Below are 16,226 nucleotides of genomic sequence, written 5' to 3'. Positions count from 1 at the left end.
TGGAGCAGGTGCCCTTGAAGAGCAGCAGAGAGGGCTATGGAGGGTGATGGTGAAAGACCCTAACAGCCATCAATCCTAAGAGCCAGTGAAGATCAAGAAAAGGTGAGGGGTTGCAGGGGTTGGGGGAAGGGGCAGAAAGAAGTAGCTAAATATGTGGGAGAATAAAGACGTGAGGTTATGATGAGGCCAAAGATTAGATGATGTTTTGTGCAAGAAAAGCACGTGTAAATATCTGCTTTTAAATTTGACTTGGATTGTTTTTCTATGTTAAGCATAGAAAAACTCATTATTTCAGAAGGTAAATGATTCTAAAAATAAACCTGCCAGCAACAGCACTGAGAGGTATATACCCAAAGGAATCAAAAGCAGGGACTTGAACAGATACTTGTGCCCCAATGTTCAATGTAGTATCATTCAAAATAGCCAAAAGATGGAAACAACCCAAGTGTCCATCAAGAGATGAATGAGCTGAATAGATAAACAAACTGTGGTATACAAGTCATCCCTCTGTATCTGCAGAGTATTGATTTCAGGACCCCCACAGATACCAACATTCCAGGAAGCTCAAGGGACTTGAGTACATCTGCATATGTTCCGTGCACATTCTCTCATATATTTCACATCAGCTCTAAATTACTTATAATACCTAATACAGTGTAAATGCTATGTAAATAGTTGTAAATACAATGTAAATGTTATGTGAAAAATTGCCTGCATGCAACAGACTCAAGTTTTGCTTTTTGGAACTTTCTGTAATTTTTTTTTTTTTTTAATATTTTCAATCTGTAGTTGGTTGAGTCTGCAGATGTGGGACCCACAGATATGGAGGGCTGCCTGTATATATACAATGCAGTATTATTCACCCATGAAAAGAAATGAACTTCTGAAACATGCTATAACATGAACCTTGAAAACATTATGCTAAGTGAAATAAGTCAGACACAAAAGGAAAATATTGTATGGTTCCACTTTTGTGAAACATCTACAATATGCAAATTCACAGAGGCAGAAAGTAGACTAGTGCTTACCGGTGGCTGAAAGGAAGGGGAAATGGGGAGTTATTGCATAATAGTTAGCGTTTCTGTCTGGGTGGATGAAAAGATTTTGTAAATAGATAATGGCGATGGTTACACAACATTATGAATGTAATTAATGCCACTGAATTGTACACTTAAAAATGGTTAAAATGGGGCTTCCCTGGTGGCGCAGTGGTTGAGAGTCCGCCTGCCGATGCAGGGGACACGGGTTTGTGCCCCGGTCCGGGAAGATCCCACATGCCGCGGCGCGGCTGGGCCCGTGAGCCATGGCCACTGAGCCTGTGCGTCTGGAGCCTGTGCTCCGCAACGGGAGAGGCCTGCGTACCGCAAAAAAAACAAAAACAAAAACAAAAACAAAAACAAAAAATGGTTAAAATGGCAAATTTTATGTTATATATATTTTATCACAATTAAAAAAAATTAACATACAAAACCCACTGAATTGTGTATTTTAAATGGATGAAGTCTATGGTATGTGATTTATATCTAAATAAATTTGTTTAAAAATAAACAAACCTGAAGTAGTTTGTGAGATGAGGCAACAGACTGTAAAAGAAATAAGTCCACAGGCACTACAATAAAATCAAAGAAATCAGTAATTTAAAAAGGGAAGTACAATGGAATATTCACGTACCATTTAAAGAGACAAAAAAATTAAATATAGTGTATGTGGATGCATGTATTTGTGGTAAAAAATCACAAAAATGTGTGTGAAGGATAAATACTATTCCTCCTCCTCCCTCTGAGGAGGGACGAGAAGAAACAGGAAATAAACCCAGCTTTATCTGTGATGTATTTTCTTAAAAAATCAGAAGCAAAGATTTCATAATAACCTGTGTTAAATCTAGGTACCAGGTACATGGATGTGTGTGACATTATTTTATATATTTAACATTTTTTAAGTAGGTTATATTTTAAAGACAAATATATATAATAATATTTCTCATAAAGAAATAAAAGACTCCTTTTATAATGATATTAGTTTTAGAAACATGGAATATTTGGGAACAAACATATTAAGAAATGGACAGGGACTATTTTAAGAAAACTTTAGAACAAGAAGGACATCAGAGAAGACTTGAATAGATAGAAAGGCATTTTCTTAGCTAAGACTCAACATTGTAAATATCACCCCTAATTTGATGTATAAACTTAAAACAAAATAGGTATCTCGAGTTTTTACTTTGTTTTGAAGTTGATAGAATAATACGAAAGTTTACATAGAAAAGTAAACTTGCAGGAATAGCCGGAGAAATACTGAAAGACTAAAGATGGAAGACTAATCCTACCAGATAATAAAACATTGTAAAGGTAACAATTAAAACAGTTTGGCATTAATAAAAGAGAAAAAAAAATCAATAACATTGGGCTTCCCTGGTGGCGCAGTGGTTGAGAGTCCACCTGCCGATGCAGGGGACATGGGTTCGTGCCCAGGTCCGGGAAGATCCCACATGCCGCGGAGCAGCTGGGCCCGTGAGCCATGGCCGCTGAGCCTGCGCATCCGGAGCCTGTGCTCCGTAACGGGAGAGGCCACAACAGTGAGAGGCCCGCATACCGCAAAAAAAAAAAAAAAAAAAAAAAAAAATCAATAACATAAAAGAAAATGTTCAAAAATAGACCCAAATACTTATGGAAATTAAGTAGGTGACAAAATGGGCACATCAAACCAGTGGCAAAATAATTGATAAGTCAATAAAAAGGGCTGGGATAACTGTCTAGTCATTTAAGAGATGAATATATATACATGTATAACTGAATCACTTTGCTGTACAACAGACACTAACACAACATTATAAATCAACTATACTTCGATTAAAAAAAAAAAGAGAAAAGTAAAGAAAGAAATGAATCCTTCAGGGACTTCCCTGGTGGCACAGTGGGTAAGACTCCATGCTCCCAATCCAGAGGGCCTGGTCAGGGAACTAGATCCGACATGCATGCCACAACTAGGGAGCCCGCCTGCTGCAACTAAGGAGCCCACGTGCTGCAACTAAGACCTGGTGCAACCAAATAAATAAATAAATATTTAAAAAAAGAAAGAAAGAAAGAAAGAAATGAACCCTTCAGCCCCACGTATGTCTTCAGAGACTGCTGCTTCGCCAACAGCTTTCAGTGCAACCTCAGGAGAATTCACGAGCTAGAACATCCAGCTAAGCCACCCCTAGATTCTTTACCCTCAGAAACTGTGTGAGGTCATAACATTTGTTTTTGTTTTTTTTTAATTAATTAATTAATTTAATTTTTATTTTTGGCTGCGTTGGGTCTTCGCTGCTGCCGCGGGCTTTCTCTAGTTGCGGTGAGTGGGGGCTACTCTTCGTTGCAGTGCGCGGGCTTCTCATTGCGGTGGCTTCTCTTGTTGCGGAGCATGGGCTCTAGGCGCACGGGCTTCAGTAGTTGTGGCACACGGGCTTAGCTGCTCCACGGCATGTGGGATCTTTTCAGACCAGGGCTCGAACCCATGTCCCCTACACTGGCAGGCGGATCCTTAACCACTGCACCACCAGGGAAGTCCCACATTTGTTGTTTTAAGCTACTGAATTTGTAGTTAATTTGTTGTACAGCAATAAATAGGGGAGAAAACAAATCTCCCTTGAAGATTCACATCCACAACTAGCCCACAACTAAAATACATGACATTCAGAGTGTGTAAGTCAGGAAGGATGTAATTGGAGTTAATGTGAGATAAAGTTCTGGTTGTAGGAAGGAAGTAAAGATATGGATTAATTTTAAATTCTTATAAGTAAAAACTGAATGTTAAAGTTTTTTGAAAGCCAGACATAAAGGAGTGCATACTGTATGAACCCATCTATATAAAGTCAAAAACAAGCACAGCTAACCTATGGTGATAGAGGTCAATGGGAGGCCAATGACCAGAAGGAGCATGAAGGGAGCTTCTGGGGGGCTGTGTGTTGGTTCCAGGGGTTCACGCTGTTCTATACTGAGTTGTATTTTGGGGGGGTACATATTTCACACTTCAATAGGTAACCACTAGAAGAATAAAAATATAGTGCTTCCCTGGTGGCGCAGTGGTTAAGAATCTGCCTGCCAATGCAGGGGACACGGGTTTGAGCCCTGGTCCGGGAAGATCCCACTTGCCGCGGAGTAACTAAGCCCATGTGCCACAACTACTGAGCCTGTGCTCCAGAGCCCGCGAGCTACAACTCCTGAAGCCTGGGCGCCTAGAGCCCATGCTCTGCAACAACAGAAGCCACCGCAGTGAGAAGCCCGCACACAGCAACAAAGACCCAACGCAGCCAAAAATAAATAAATTAAATCAATTTATTTTAAAAAAAAGAATAAAAATATAGTAAATAACATCCAAACTAGGGTGGGAGGGAGATGAAATAAGGACACAAAAATAAACAGTTTAGAAGAAAGTAATAAGGGAAGACAAAACAGAAGAGCTGGACAAATAGATTATTATAAGATGGTTGAAATGAATTGATGTGTATCAAGAATTATAATGAATGACAATGAACAAGTGCACCAGTTAAAAGACAAAAATGTTCAAACTAGATTTTTTAAAAATCCAGCTATATCCTGTTTACAAGGGACACGTTTTTATTTTTATTTTTTTAATTGAAGTAACGTTGATTTACAATGTTGTGTTAAGTTCTGCTGTACAGCAAAGTGATTTAGTTATACATATACATTCTTTTTTATATTCATTTCCATTATGGATTATCATAGGATATTGAATATAGTTCCCCATGCTATACAGCAGGACCTTGTTGTTTATCCATTCTGTATATAATAGTTTGCATCTGCTAATCTCAAACTCCCAATCTATCTCTCCCTCCCCCTTGGCAACCATAAGTCTGTTCTCTACGTCTGTTGAGTCTGTTTCTGTTTCCGGACACGTGTTTTTTTAAAAAAGGATATAAAAAGGTTGAAATTAAAGCATTATGAAAGATATAGCAGATAAATACTAACCAAAAGAATGCAGGTAGTATTAGTATCAGACAAAACAGACTTTAAGGCAAAAAGCATTATCAGAGATAGATGACTTCCATATAATGATACTAAAAGATTTAATTCTCAATCTACATATTAATAACATGGCCTCAAAAACTGACAGAACTACAAGAAGAAATACATAAACACAACTCTCTCAATAACTAATAGAATAAGCTGACCAAAAAATTTAGGAAGGATATCAAAGATATCAGCAGCACCATTAATAAGCTTAATCTAATGAACACATATACAGATTATAGCCAACAATTATAAAACACGAAGTCTTTTTGAGAATACACAGAATACTTGTTCATATTGGTATAGGCCAGGCTCTACCGAGAGGTTCAAGAAACTTCAAGGGATTGGTATCATACACACTACATTCTCCAACCACAATGCAAATATGTGAGAAACCAACAGATTAGAAAAATACTTATGTTTAATAATTTAAAAACTCACTTCTGAACGTTTGAAGGGTCAAAGAGAAATCAAAATAGGCATGTTTAAAAGCAAACAATAATAAATATATTACATATCAAAACTTATGAGATGGCACCATAGCAGTACTTGAAGGAAATGTATAGACTTGAGTATTTATATTAGAAAAGAAAAGAAGAAAGCCCAGTTTAAAAAGCTAAGCTTCAAATAAAGGAAGGAAATAATAAAGATAGGAATAGAGAGCTTTGAAACAGAGAACAAATGTACAAGACAGGACTTGGGAGTCATCACTCTAAATTCTACAGAGATTAAACCCACAATAAAAATCACACGAGCAACATTTTAACCACACATCTGAAAACGTAGATCAAATGGACAAACTCTAAGAGTAGTTAAGTATAGATCATATTTTTCAATATGTTTAAAAATTTTCATAATATAAATAACACTTAGGCTTAAACTAAGACTACAGTATACCTAAAACTAACAGAAAAAAAAGTCCATACCATATATAGGCAGAAAATCTTTGTTTTTTAACTTCAAAACTCAGGTGACTGAGCAGAAAAACTGTGGGTTTTTTTTTTAAAGCCACACAGAGACAGGAAACCCCACCTGGGTGCGTTAGATGCCTCAAAGGTCACAACGTTAGCAGGACTAAGCATTCAGGTGTCAGGCCAGGAGGAAACAGCAATCACTTGCCCCAAATAGAAAAATGAAGCATTGCTGACAGCTCACATTTGTACCGTGTTCAGAATGCCCATGGATTTTCTTTCCTGCATACTTCAGCTACTTATGTGGACACACATTTTCTTCTGTTTAGTATGAATAATAGTATAAACGGCCACCGCTTACTGGACAACAGATGTGTCAGGGCTGTACCGGAGGCCTTACCTGTGTTCTTTTTAATCCTTACAACGTACTGTGGAGTACCTTGCTGACAGGCTCACTCTTAATCGGGTGGGACCAAGACTCAAGGCCAAGTCTTGCTCATGCTTCTCTTCATCCGTCCTTTTAAACACAAAGGCTCCAGGAAGTTGTCTACAGGGCATTGTGAGTCCCGGGCAGGCTCTGGCCCAGACCAGCCCCTGCAGCCCGTACAAAGCACTCACCTGCTGAATAACATCCCGCACAGCAAAATATTTCTCACTGAGGTCCCCGGCCTCGCTCAGGGGGGCATCATAGTCGTAGCTGGTGGGCTGTGCTTGGTAGGGCGTGTTGGCCCCTGGAAGACAAAACCGTGCCACTAGCTACTAAGGAAGGCCTTCCCCTGGGACAAGTTCTTTGGGATTCATGGCTCGGCATTGTGGAGGGAGAAAATAAGGAACACATTAGAGCCAACTGTTAAGTGACACAGAGGTGGCCCTCAGGAGGCAAGGTTTAGAGAAACGAGTTTCTTCCTGCAGGTGGCCCTCGCCAAGCTCTTAGAGTCTACGGAGCACTTTCCCCATCCACTCTCTCAGCGACCCCAGCAGACAGCCCTGTCACTGGACAAGCAGGGCCTCTGAAGCTCCCCCCAAAATCCCTGGACATCTCACAACCAGCAACGGCAAGGCTCATGGCATGACCCACATGTCTGACTGTTAACCCTGCAGCCGTGATCTTGTTCATGACCTCATGTGTGGCTGAGAAAAGGTCCATGGTGGACACACAGTTTTCTGGGCCCAGGATCAGCTGCAAACAACTAAGGGGCTATCAGACCAAACAAACTGGGAGATGACTGCAGACACACATCAGCCCACTGAAAGTCAAGTGTAACCTTGGGCGTTTGTAATGTCTGCAAAGAGTTAGGGGGTGCTCTGGTGTGCCTCTCACATTGACCTTCAGGGCCCAGGCACTCACTCATTCCCCCAGTTACCGGGAGTGCTGGCTGAGTGCCCCTCTCTGGTCCTTGACCTCTGCTGGGCCGCCTTGCCCAAGATTACACCCCTCCTGGGATCGCCCACATCCAAAGATTGACCAGTGCAGGGATATAAAAGCCCAGTCCCCTTGCCTCAAAGGGCCATCCCAGCTCCAGAGCTTCCTCTAGAATCAGCTGAGCCACTTCTGAGACTGCATCACTGCCCAGCTTCTCCTTCTGCCCAATCCTGACTCTCACTGGTGTTGCCGCTGGGAGCACACCCCAATAAACTTGTGCCAGGCAATCTCAGAGTCCGTTTCCCAGGGAACATGACCCGCCACAGAGACTAATAGGTAATGCCAATACTGTGGATGCAAAAAGCAAACAGCGTTGCAATTATTGTCCAGGGGGCACAGTCTAGACCAGTGGGCCCCAGCCTTGTCACAGGTGATATTCACAGATAGGAGACTCTGCAAATTTGGGCAGTGACCCTGTGTCAGCACAACCTGCCCTGGCCTGAGAGTCACGTGGAGAGCTCGTTAAAACACACTCCTTAGCCCAACCTGGGATTCTGATTCACCAGGGCTAGGGTCAGACCTGAGACTCTGCATTTCTAACTAAGCCTCCCAGGTGACACTGACACTGCTGTTTGCAGACCAGCAAGGCTCCATGCCACCCCTTTCTCTTCTATTCCAGAGAGCATTTTGCAGTGCAAGTGTGTGAAAGAATACAGTTATTTTAGGATAATCTTATATCCAATCTAATTTTTAAGTAAATGAGGCACAAAATCTGACAGTTCACTATGATTTAGTAACGAATTCCTTGGAGTGATCCCACAGCTCACGAATGATGGAGCCGCCCTGGGTGATCCTACTGGTGGCGGGGTTGACAGATGAGGGAGGCCAAGGATCAGGTCATCCCCCAAAGACTGTCTAATCTGTTCTATGCACAGAATCTATATTTTGAAAGACCTGGACCACTCAACCAATTGAATTGATCCAGTCATATTACTTTTGCTCTCCTGCCTCTGGGAACACCTATGTTAAAACACATCCTTTGCTGTGAGATGCAAAGAAAAGAAAAACCACATCCCTTGCTGCAAGGAGCTCACCTTCTCCTTTGTGGTCCCTCCTCTTGCTCAGTGTGGCAGTGACCTCGCTCCACTAGACCAAGTGCATCCTAGTGGTAGGCATGGCCTTGTTTACCCGAGGCCCCTGCAGAGCCATGCATGAGAAGGAGCTCTGTGAAGGAGTGTCAACAAGTGTGAACACCCAGAAACATACTTTACGGGCCAGTGGAACCCAGGCTGGGAAGTTGGCCAATGGGTTACAGGACAGACTGGAAAACTAAGTCTGTGCAGTTCTATCAGTAGAATCTTCCTCTGGATGTTTCAGATCCCCACAGGGCAGTGTCCTAGGGAAACAGTGCTGACTTCAGCCTCCTCTGGCCACGCTGGGGAGTGTGAGGTAGGAAGACAAGAGAAATGGCAGGATGTACCGCTCCTCAGCTTTGCAGGGTGTGTGAGGAGGAGAGGACAGCCTGGCTCCCGTGGGGATACATGAGCACAGAGTGGGCGCCTATCTGCACAGCATGGGCAGCTATTGTGGGCAGGAACGCAGTGAGCACCTGAGCCGGAGGTTTTCTCCCATGCTCTCCTCTGGGAAGCTGGCCCGAAGAATAGCAGCCAAAAGCAGAGACTGCTCACTCCCCCGCCCAACTCCCACAAAGAGACCGGGCAACAGGGCAGGAGAGAAAGGCCCGCAAACACAGAGGGGCTGGTTTGGGGGTTGGAAACACAGGCTTCAGGCTGCAAGGAGTTATCCAAAGAGCGGTGACCAGCTTTCCAAGGCCTGAGTTTGAGCCCAGGCTCCACTCTCTGCCAACTGAATGGGAATCTTGTGGACTTTTTTGGTACCCTGTTTTTCTTCTCTGTAAAGTGGGTCCATAATCCCCAGCCCAGATGAGACTGCTATGAGGACTAAATGGGAAAACAGAGGCAGAAAAAGCCTTGTATTGTTTATGGCAGGGTCAGGGGCAAGGGACAGGATTAAGGACAACTTCTGAGCGGTAGTTTTATACATGTAAATTTTATTTATTTTTAAAATTTTTATTGGAGTATAGCTGATTTACAATGTTGTATTAGCTTCAGGTGTACAGCAAAGTGAATCAGTTATTATACGTAAATTTTAAAAAAGAATGTATTGGGACTTCCCTGGTGGCGCAGTGGTTGAGAATCTGCCTGCCAATGCAGGGGACACAGGTTTGATCCCTGGTCTGGGAATATTCCACATGCCACGGAGCAACTAAGCTAGTGTGCCACAACTACTGGGCCTGCGCCCTACAGCCCACGAGCCACAACTACTGAGTCCGCGTGCCACAACTACTGAAGCCCACTCGCCTAGAGCCTGTGCTCTGCAGCGGGAGAGGCCACCGCAATGAGAAGCCCGTGCACCACAACAAAGAGCAGCCCCCGCTCGCCGCAACTGGCGAAAGCCCGCGCGCAGCAACTAAGACCCAACGACGAAGACCCAATGCAGCCAAAAATAAATAAATATATTAAAAAAAAAGAATGTATTGTTTTCAATAAAATAATAGGATATAAAAAATTGTTTCATGAACTGTAAAGTTTCAAAAAATATCAGTCTTTATTCCTGGATTGGTGACTGGTCTTGGTTCCATGGATGGAAGCTAGGAGGAATCTCTACTTTCTGAATGCAAAAGGCATCACAAAGTCTGAAGTGTTTCTAAGGGGAAGACAGACACAGGGCTGATCTAACTTCAATCACCAACCTTGGCACACTACTGTCTTTTAAGAAATGACATTTGAACTTTGCATTATCTCCATTTTCTGGCTCTAATAATAATATTAATAATACTTTAACCAAAGTCTTCTCCTTGACCATCCTGCCCTGCACAAAAGATAGCAGTTTGAAGAAGAAAATTCATTAAGAGCTGATAGTGTCCAATTACTAACACCAGGAGACTGAGGTCCAATTAGGTTTCCAAAACTCAACTGTAGAGAATCCTCAGTGACTCCTAGAGGAAAATGCAGATGTGGAGAGATGTGGGGAATGAGGTTTAGAGAAAAGCAATATAGGATGGTTTGTCTGGCAAAAGTCAATGACAATGAAGAGAATTTTACCATAATTTTTCCTACTAAAAAAAAAAGACCAGGGCTTCCCTGGTGGCGCAGTGGTTGGGAGTCCGCCTGCCGATGCAGGGGACACGGGTTCGTGCCCCGGTCTGGGAGGATCCCACATGCCGCGGAGTGGCTGGGCCCATGAGCCATGGCCGTTGAGCCTGCGCGTCCAGAGCCTGTGCTCCGCAACGGGAGAGGCCACAGCAGTGAGAGGCCCGCGTAACGCAAAAAAAAAAAAAAAAAAGACCATATAGGCCATATAGGAATGTAAAATGGTGCAGCTGCTTTAGAAAACACTGTGGCAGTTCCTCTAACTCTAAATATAGAGTTAGTTACCATATGAAACAGCAATCCCACTCCTAGGTGTAAAGCCAAAAGAATTGAAACAGGGGTTCAAACAAATACTTACACATCAATGTTCATAGGAACATTATTCATAATGGCCCAAAAGGGGGAACATCCCAAATGTCCATCCGTTGATGAATGGATAAACAAAATGTGGTATATCCACACAATAGAATATTATTCAGCAATAAAAAGGAATGAAGTCCTGATACACAGTACAATATAGATGAACCTTGAGAAGATTATGCTGAATGAAAGAAGTCAAACACAAAAGACCACAAATTGTATGGTTCCCTTCGTATGAAATGTCCAGAATAGGCAAATCCATAAAGACAGGGAGTAGACTAGTGGTTGCCAGGGGCTGGGAGGAGGGAGAGTGGGGCATTTCTTGGGTACGAGGTTTCTTTTTGGGGTAATGAAAATGTTCTGGAATTAGATGGTGATAATGGCTGCACAAGTTTGTGATAAACTAAACACCACTGAATTGTATACTTTAAAATCATGAATTTATTTATTTATTATTTTGGCCACACCATGTGGCTTGTGGGGTCTTAGTTTCCCAACCAAGGATCAAACCCAGGTCTTCGGCAGTGAGAGCGCGGAGTTCTAACCACTGGACAGCCAGGAAATTCCCCAAATCATGAATTTTATGGTATGTGAATTATATCTCAACAAAACAAAGTGTTTTTTTTTAAAAAAAGAGAAGAAAAAGACCAGAATATATGAACAAGTAAGTTATAGCCAGAGACTATGACATGCCTGACTAGCTTGATTTAAAACAATAGGTTCTAAATGTACAAGTTATGTCTCTTAAATCTTTTTTAAGGAAAGATGATTTTTTGACCTACTGTATAGTCAGAGAACTATACTCAATATTTTATAATAACCTATTAGGGAAAAGAATCTGAAAAACAATACATATCTATATATCTATATCTATCTATATCTGAATCACTTTGCTGTACATCTGAAACTACCACAACACTGTAAATCTACTATACTTCAATAAAATAAAAAAAGAAAAGAAAAAAAGAAAACTTTGAAAGATTCGTATTTACATATGAAAAATATTCCATTTCTATGATTCTATAACACATTTATAAATTAAATTAAAATTCTGAATTTAATTTTAAAAGAACAAGTAATTTGTGAGCATCTAAAACAAGTATAGAAGGGTAATTTATAATCATCATAATGCAGTTCCTCATTTATATAACACTGATTATTTCATAACACCTGGATACTCAATTTTTTAAAATCAGTTCTCAATAGAAAAGTAAATTCAACATTTCTCTCCTCTTCTTAATAAATAAAAGAAAAATGATTCTTTAAATTGTATAGGCAATTCTTATATATTAGAAAATTTGGGAGAAAGCAAACAAAAATAGAAAATAACAATTGTCCATAGGCACACCCCTCCAAAAATCAAGCACCAGAAACATTTTAGGATTAGATTCTACAAACAGATGTTAAATTGCTCTTACCATTCCAGTAGGCAAAATTGGTGCCACCTATAAACATGTACCTACAAGGACACAAGAGAACAGACAGTACTTCACCATGAGCCCACAGCTACGGAGAGCAGCCTCCCCTCCGAAAAATAACACTCACATGTTCACACTGGCCCCTCGGGAAAGAATATCGTGAAGGGAGGAAGCCACCACTTTAGTCTTGACTGTTGAGTGAGGTTGGCCCCAATGGTCTAACCAGCCAGTGTAGAATTCAGAATTGACCTGAAAAGAGAAAGGGATACGGAGCTTAGGATAGACTTAAGACTTTCACATGCTGGGCTTCTCAGTAACTACTGCCCTAGGTTCTCTACCGAGAAACAGGTGGGCAGAGGAGCTGACATTCATTACTTTACCTGGAGCTGGAGGACCAATGAGGACATCCCATATAGCATTGCCTAAACTCAGGTCTCAGGTGCGGACAATACAGGTGTCCCTGAAAAGTTGTACCTGCATCAAAATCTTGTTAACCAATCCCCAGTTTGAATATGGTAGGAAAGTTTGTTGGGCAAAAGAATCAGATGACAAAATGTTTATAAAATAATTAGCTCCAAATTCACCCTTTGTGTGAATCCAGATTTTCAGATCTCAGGTTGACTTAAAGTGAGGTAGACTTGTCCAAATATTCTGCCAAGCAGGCCCCAAGCACTTCATGTTTCTGTTGGGCATGACCCTGCCAAGCCCTTGATCTATAGAAGGAAAGAGAAATCTGGACGTGTTCTAGGGACTTCTTGTCTCAGGCTCCAGGAAATAGCTCCACCCAGAGTCTGGGAACTTGGGTTCTGCATGGCTCACCAAGCAGAGACCAGGTTCAGAAAAGGCTGCTTTGTACAAAGGTGGGTACACAGGCGGGGCAGCCTGACGTGCTGCGGGGAAGGCACAGGATATTCCCCCTTACACGGGGCCAAGTGACAAGGATAACTGCCACAAATGCAAGGAGAAGGGAAGCACAGAGAGGGCTGCATCATTGATGGGCTGAGCACACCTGCCAGGACCTGGCCGCCATCTCCACCTCCCAGGCGCCTACACAGCATGTCACAGAGCCCCGTGGCTCCCAGAGTGGTCAGCAACCCTACATCCCCATGTCACCTGGTTGCTTGTCAGAAATGCAGAATCTCAATCCCCTCCCAGACCCAACAGATCAACGTTTGCATTTTGGCAAGAGCCCCACGTGATTTGTAAGCACACTAAAGGTGGAGAAGCTCTGTCACAAAGAGCTTTCAAGAAACACAGACCTGAACACAGATCCTGGCCCTGCCACTCACCAGCTGTACGACCCTGGGCAAGTGACGTGGTCTCTGAGCTTCACTGAAAATGGAGACAATGATACTACCTATGAGAGCTGGCACGAGGACCAAATACGATGAGGTATGCAAGAGCGCAGAGCCTGATAGAGGCGGGATGTTCACTTTGGTCCCCATTCTGCCCCCCTCCAGTGCAGGGCCTCAGTGTCAAGCAGCAGCACTGCTTCTGCTGTTTCCCATGTGTCCAGAAGGGGGTCTCTACACTCCCATCAGCTGCTGACCTCAGACCCAGAGAAACCAAGGATCCATTCCCACCCTCTGCAGCAGTTAATCGCTCTCTCCCAGCAGCGGTAATGAAGTTAGTACAAGCAAACAGTCTCCCCAGGCCTCACACCTGATTCTTACCAAGGGTCCTTTGGGTTCACTCTTCCTCTGGATTAGGAAAGCAGCTGTGATGTTGACATCTGAAAAATGAGAGGGAGAAGGACGGTCAGCCATGGGAATGACAAGAAGTTAAATAAAAAGATTCCTTCGTAGGACTTGCGCCCGAGGCCCCCGCCCTTCCCCACACCCCCAGGGGCTTGCACACGTCCAAGCTAGCTTTAGGTGGGGACTCAGGCCATGCATTTGACGGACCGTGGGGACCACGGAATGATGCTTCCTCTGTGAACAGTGCCCGGGCCTCTCCTGACTGCTTTCCTTTGGGAGATCACGGCACAGGCTTTGTGCTTCCTCTGTGTCCCCAGCACCTGGACACATGGCTGGTGCCTCTCTCTCTCTCTCTCTCTCTCTCTCTCTCTCTCTCTCTCTCTCTCTCTCTCTCTTCACTCGGACATCTGGTTGACCTAGCTGCTCCCTACAGGATAGCCCTGCTTTGAACATACTTCTTGGTAAGCTCCACAGTGCCATACACATCATAGTGGCACAAATATCTACCACTTAATTAACAAATCAAAGGGACAAATGTGCTCTACTTACATTTATCCCTGAATCATGGAGTATACTCTGAATTTTAATTTGTACATCAACAGTCATTCCAGACTACTCGCAAACTCAATTTTTTCTTCTGAAATATTCCATTAGGATGCTTGTATCTCATCTTGCTTTCCCACGTCTCTGTTCTCCCCTCCACCTCTAAAGAGAGAAAGTGTTTCTCCCCAGAGAGGTAATGGGCTGCTTTACATCAGTGAACACGCACAGTGCTTCCCAGCCAGAGCAGAGGACACCCTGACCCCACACTGCACAGTCCAGTTCCCGCAGTGAGTGTCCCAGTGTGAAAGGAACACCAGCCAAGTCTCCAAAAACCCCCTGCTCTTGGACAAGCCTTGGGCTTCTCTGTAAGGCCAGCTTTCAGGAGAGAATGTGCCGATCAAGAAAGAATGGAATCTCATTTATTTTATGGCTGTAAATTTCTCACTATTAAGCGTTCGGTAGCTTCCAGATCTTTAAATGCTGCTCTCAGGCGCCTCTCCTGGGATCTGACCCCAGGCACTGCCCCTCTTGCACACAGATGAATAAAGCTACCACAGCCCCACCTGCCCCAGGTACACTGGTCTTGAGTGTCTGTCCTTGAACCCGCAGCAGAAGCATTATTTGTATGTGCTGTCATCCTATATACAAATAATGCTTACAACTAACTCATAATAATCTTCAATTTGTTCCTCCCAACAGAAAAATACTGTGCTTTTTCACCACTGTGTTGGGAAGTGTGCCAAAGCAGGACGAAACCAGCATGCCACTTCCTGTGCAGCGCTTTGTAGATGAGTTATTTCATCATCAAATGCTCTGAGCAACGTACCATGTTTCTAGAAACACTCAATTCACTCAGAGCCAGTTATTTCCTTGTTGGTAGTGTAGAAGAATCTTTTTAAAAATGCAGCTTCAGTTTTCTGTACATCCTTCTCAAGAGAAGGCAACGCTGGATGTGTGTCTCATCCCTCAGATGGGAGAACAGCGGGATCCTTATGCTACTTGAAGAGCTGGTCTTTTTGGGTGGGGCAGTAACTTTTCATTTTGAAATAATTTCAGACTTACAGAAAAGCTGTGAGAATAGTACAAAGAACTCATCTTCCCTTCACCCAGGTTCCCCAACTGTTAACATTTTACCACATTTATCAGGTTTTCCCTCTCTATATGAATATGCATATTTTTTTCTGAGCCATTTGAGAGTAATTTTCAGACAGAATGGCCCCTTACCCCTAGATACTTCACTGTGTATCCCCTAAGGGCAAGGGCATTCTTTAAATAAACAGAATACAATGATAAAAAACAGGAAATTAACATGGATAGAATACTATTATCTAATCTAAAGGCTTTATTCAAAGATTTCAATTGTCTCAATAATGTCCTTCATAACAACAAGAACCAAAGAAAGAAAAAAAAACACGGAAAAAAAAAGTCCAGGATCACACAATGCATTTAGCTGCCATGCCTTTTATGAAAGCTGCTCTCAACCTACATGGAGATTTCTTAATGTCATTACAGCCCGAAGCATCCCAGCCCTCCTTTCATGTGTGGAACCTCAGCAGCTTACACAGCACTAATGCATCAGGCAAGACGATTTTTTGTAGCATCTGCCAAACCACCTCCGGCCCATCACAGTTCCCAGCCTTATGAGTTTATGTAGAAAGAAAACGGAAGTGCCAGGTAAGTTCCCCGAACCCCAGGGCTGGCCTCAGAGTTCACGATGGCCACGACCCAGCTTGAGCATCCAGCCACGAC

General features: G+C 42.9%; 1 protein-coding gene across 2 annotated transcripts in view; it reads right to left on the bottom strand.

The window, feature by feature from the left end:
- GLB1 (galactosidase beta 1) overlaps positions 1-16,226 on the bottom strand; it is a 92,556-nt gene that overhangs the window by 42,718 nt on the left and 33,612 nt on the right. For both annotated transcript variants that reach the window (XM_081245809.1, XM_081245810.1), the window contains 4 exons: positions 13,911-13,969; positions 12,365-12,486; positions 12,238-12,278; positions 6,542-6,654 (listed from right to left, as the gene is read on the bottom strand). In XM_081245809.1, coding sequence (XP_081101935.1) covers positions 6,542-6,654; positions 12,238-12,278; positions 12,365-12,486; positions 13,911-13,969 — 335 coding nt within the window. The remainder of the gene's footprint in view (positions 1-6,541; positions 6,655-12,237; positions 12,279-12,364; positions 12,487-13,910; positions 13,970-16,226) is intronic.

This window comes from Mesoplodon bidens (genome assembly GCF_964165515.1).
Source record: "Mesoplodon bidens genome assembly, chromosome: 10".
NCBI lineage: Eukaryota > Metazoa > Chordata > Mammalia > Artiodactyla > Ziphiidae > Mesoplodon > Mesoplodon bidens.
Note: the sequence above shows the minus strand (reverse complement) of the source record. Positions and strands in the feature narration are given on the sequence as shown.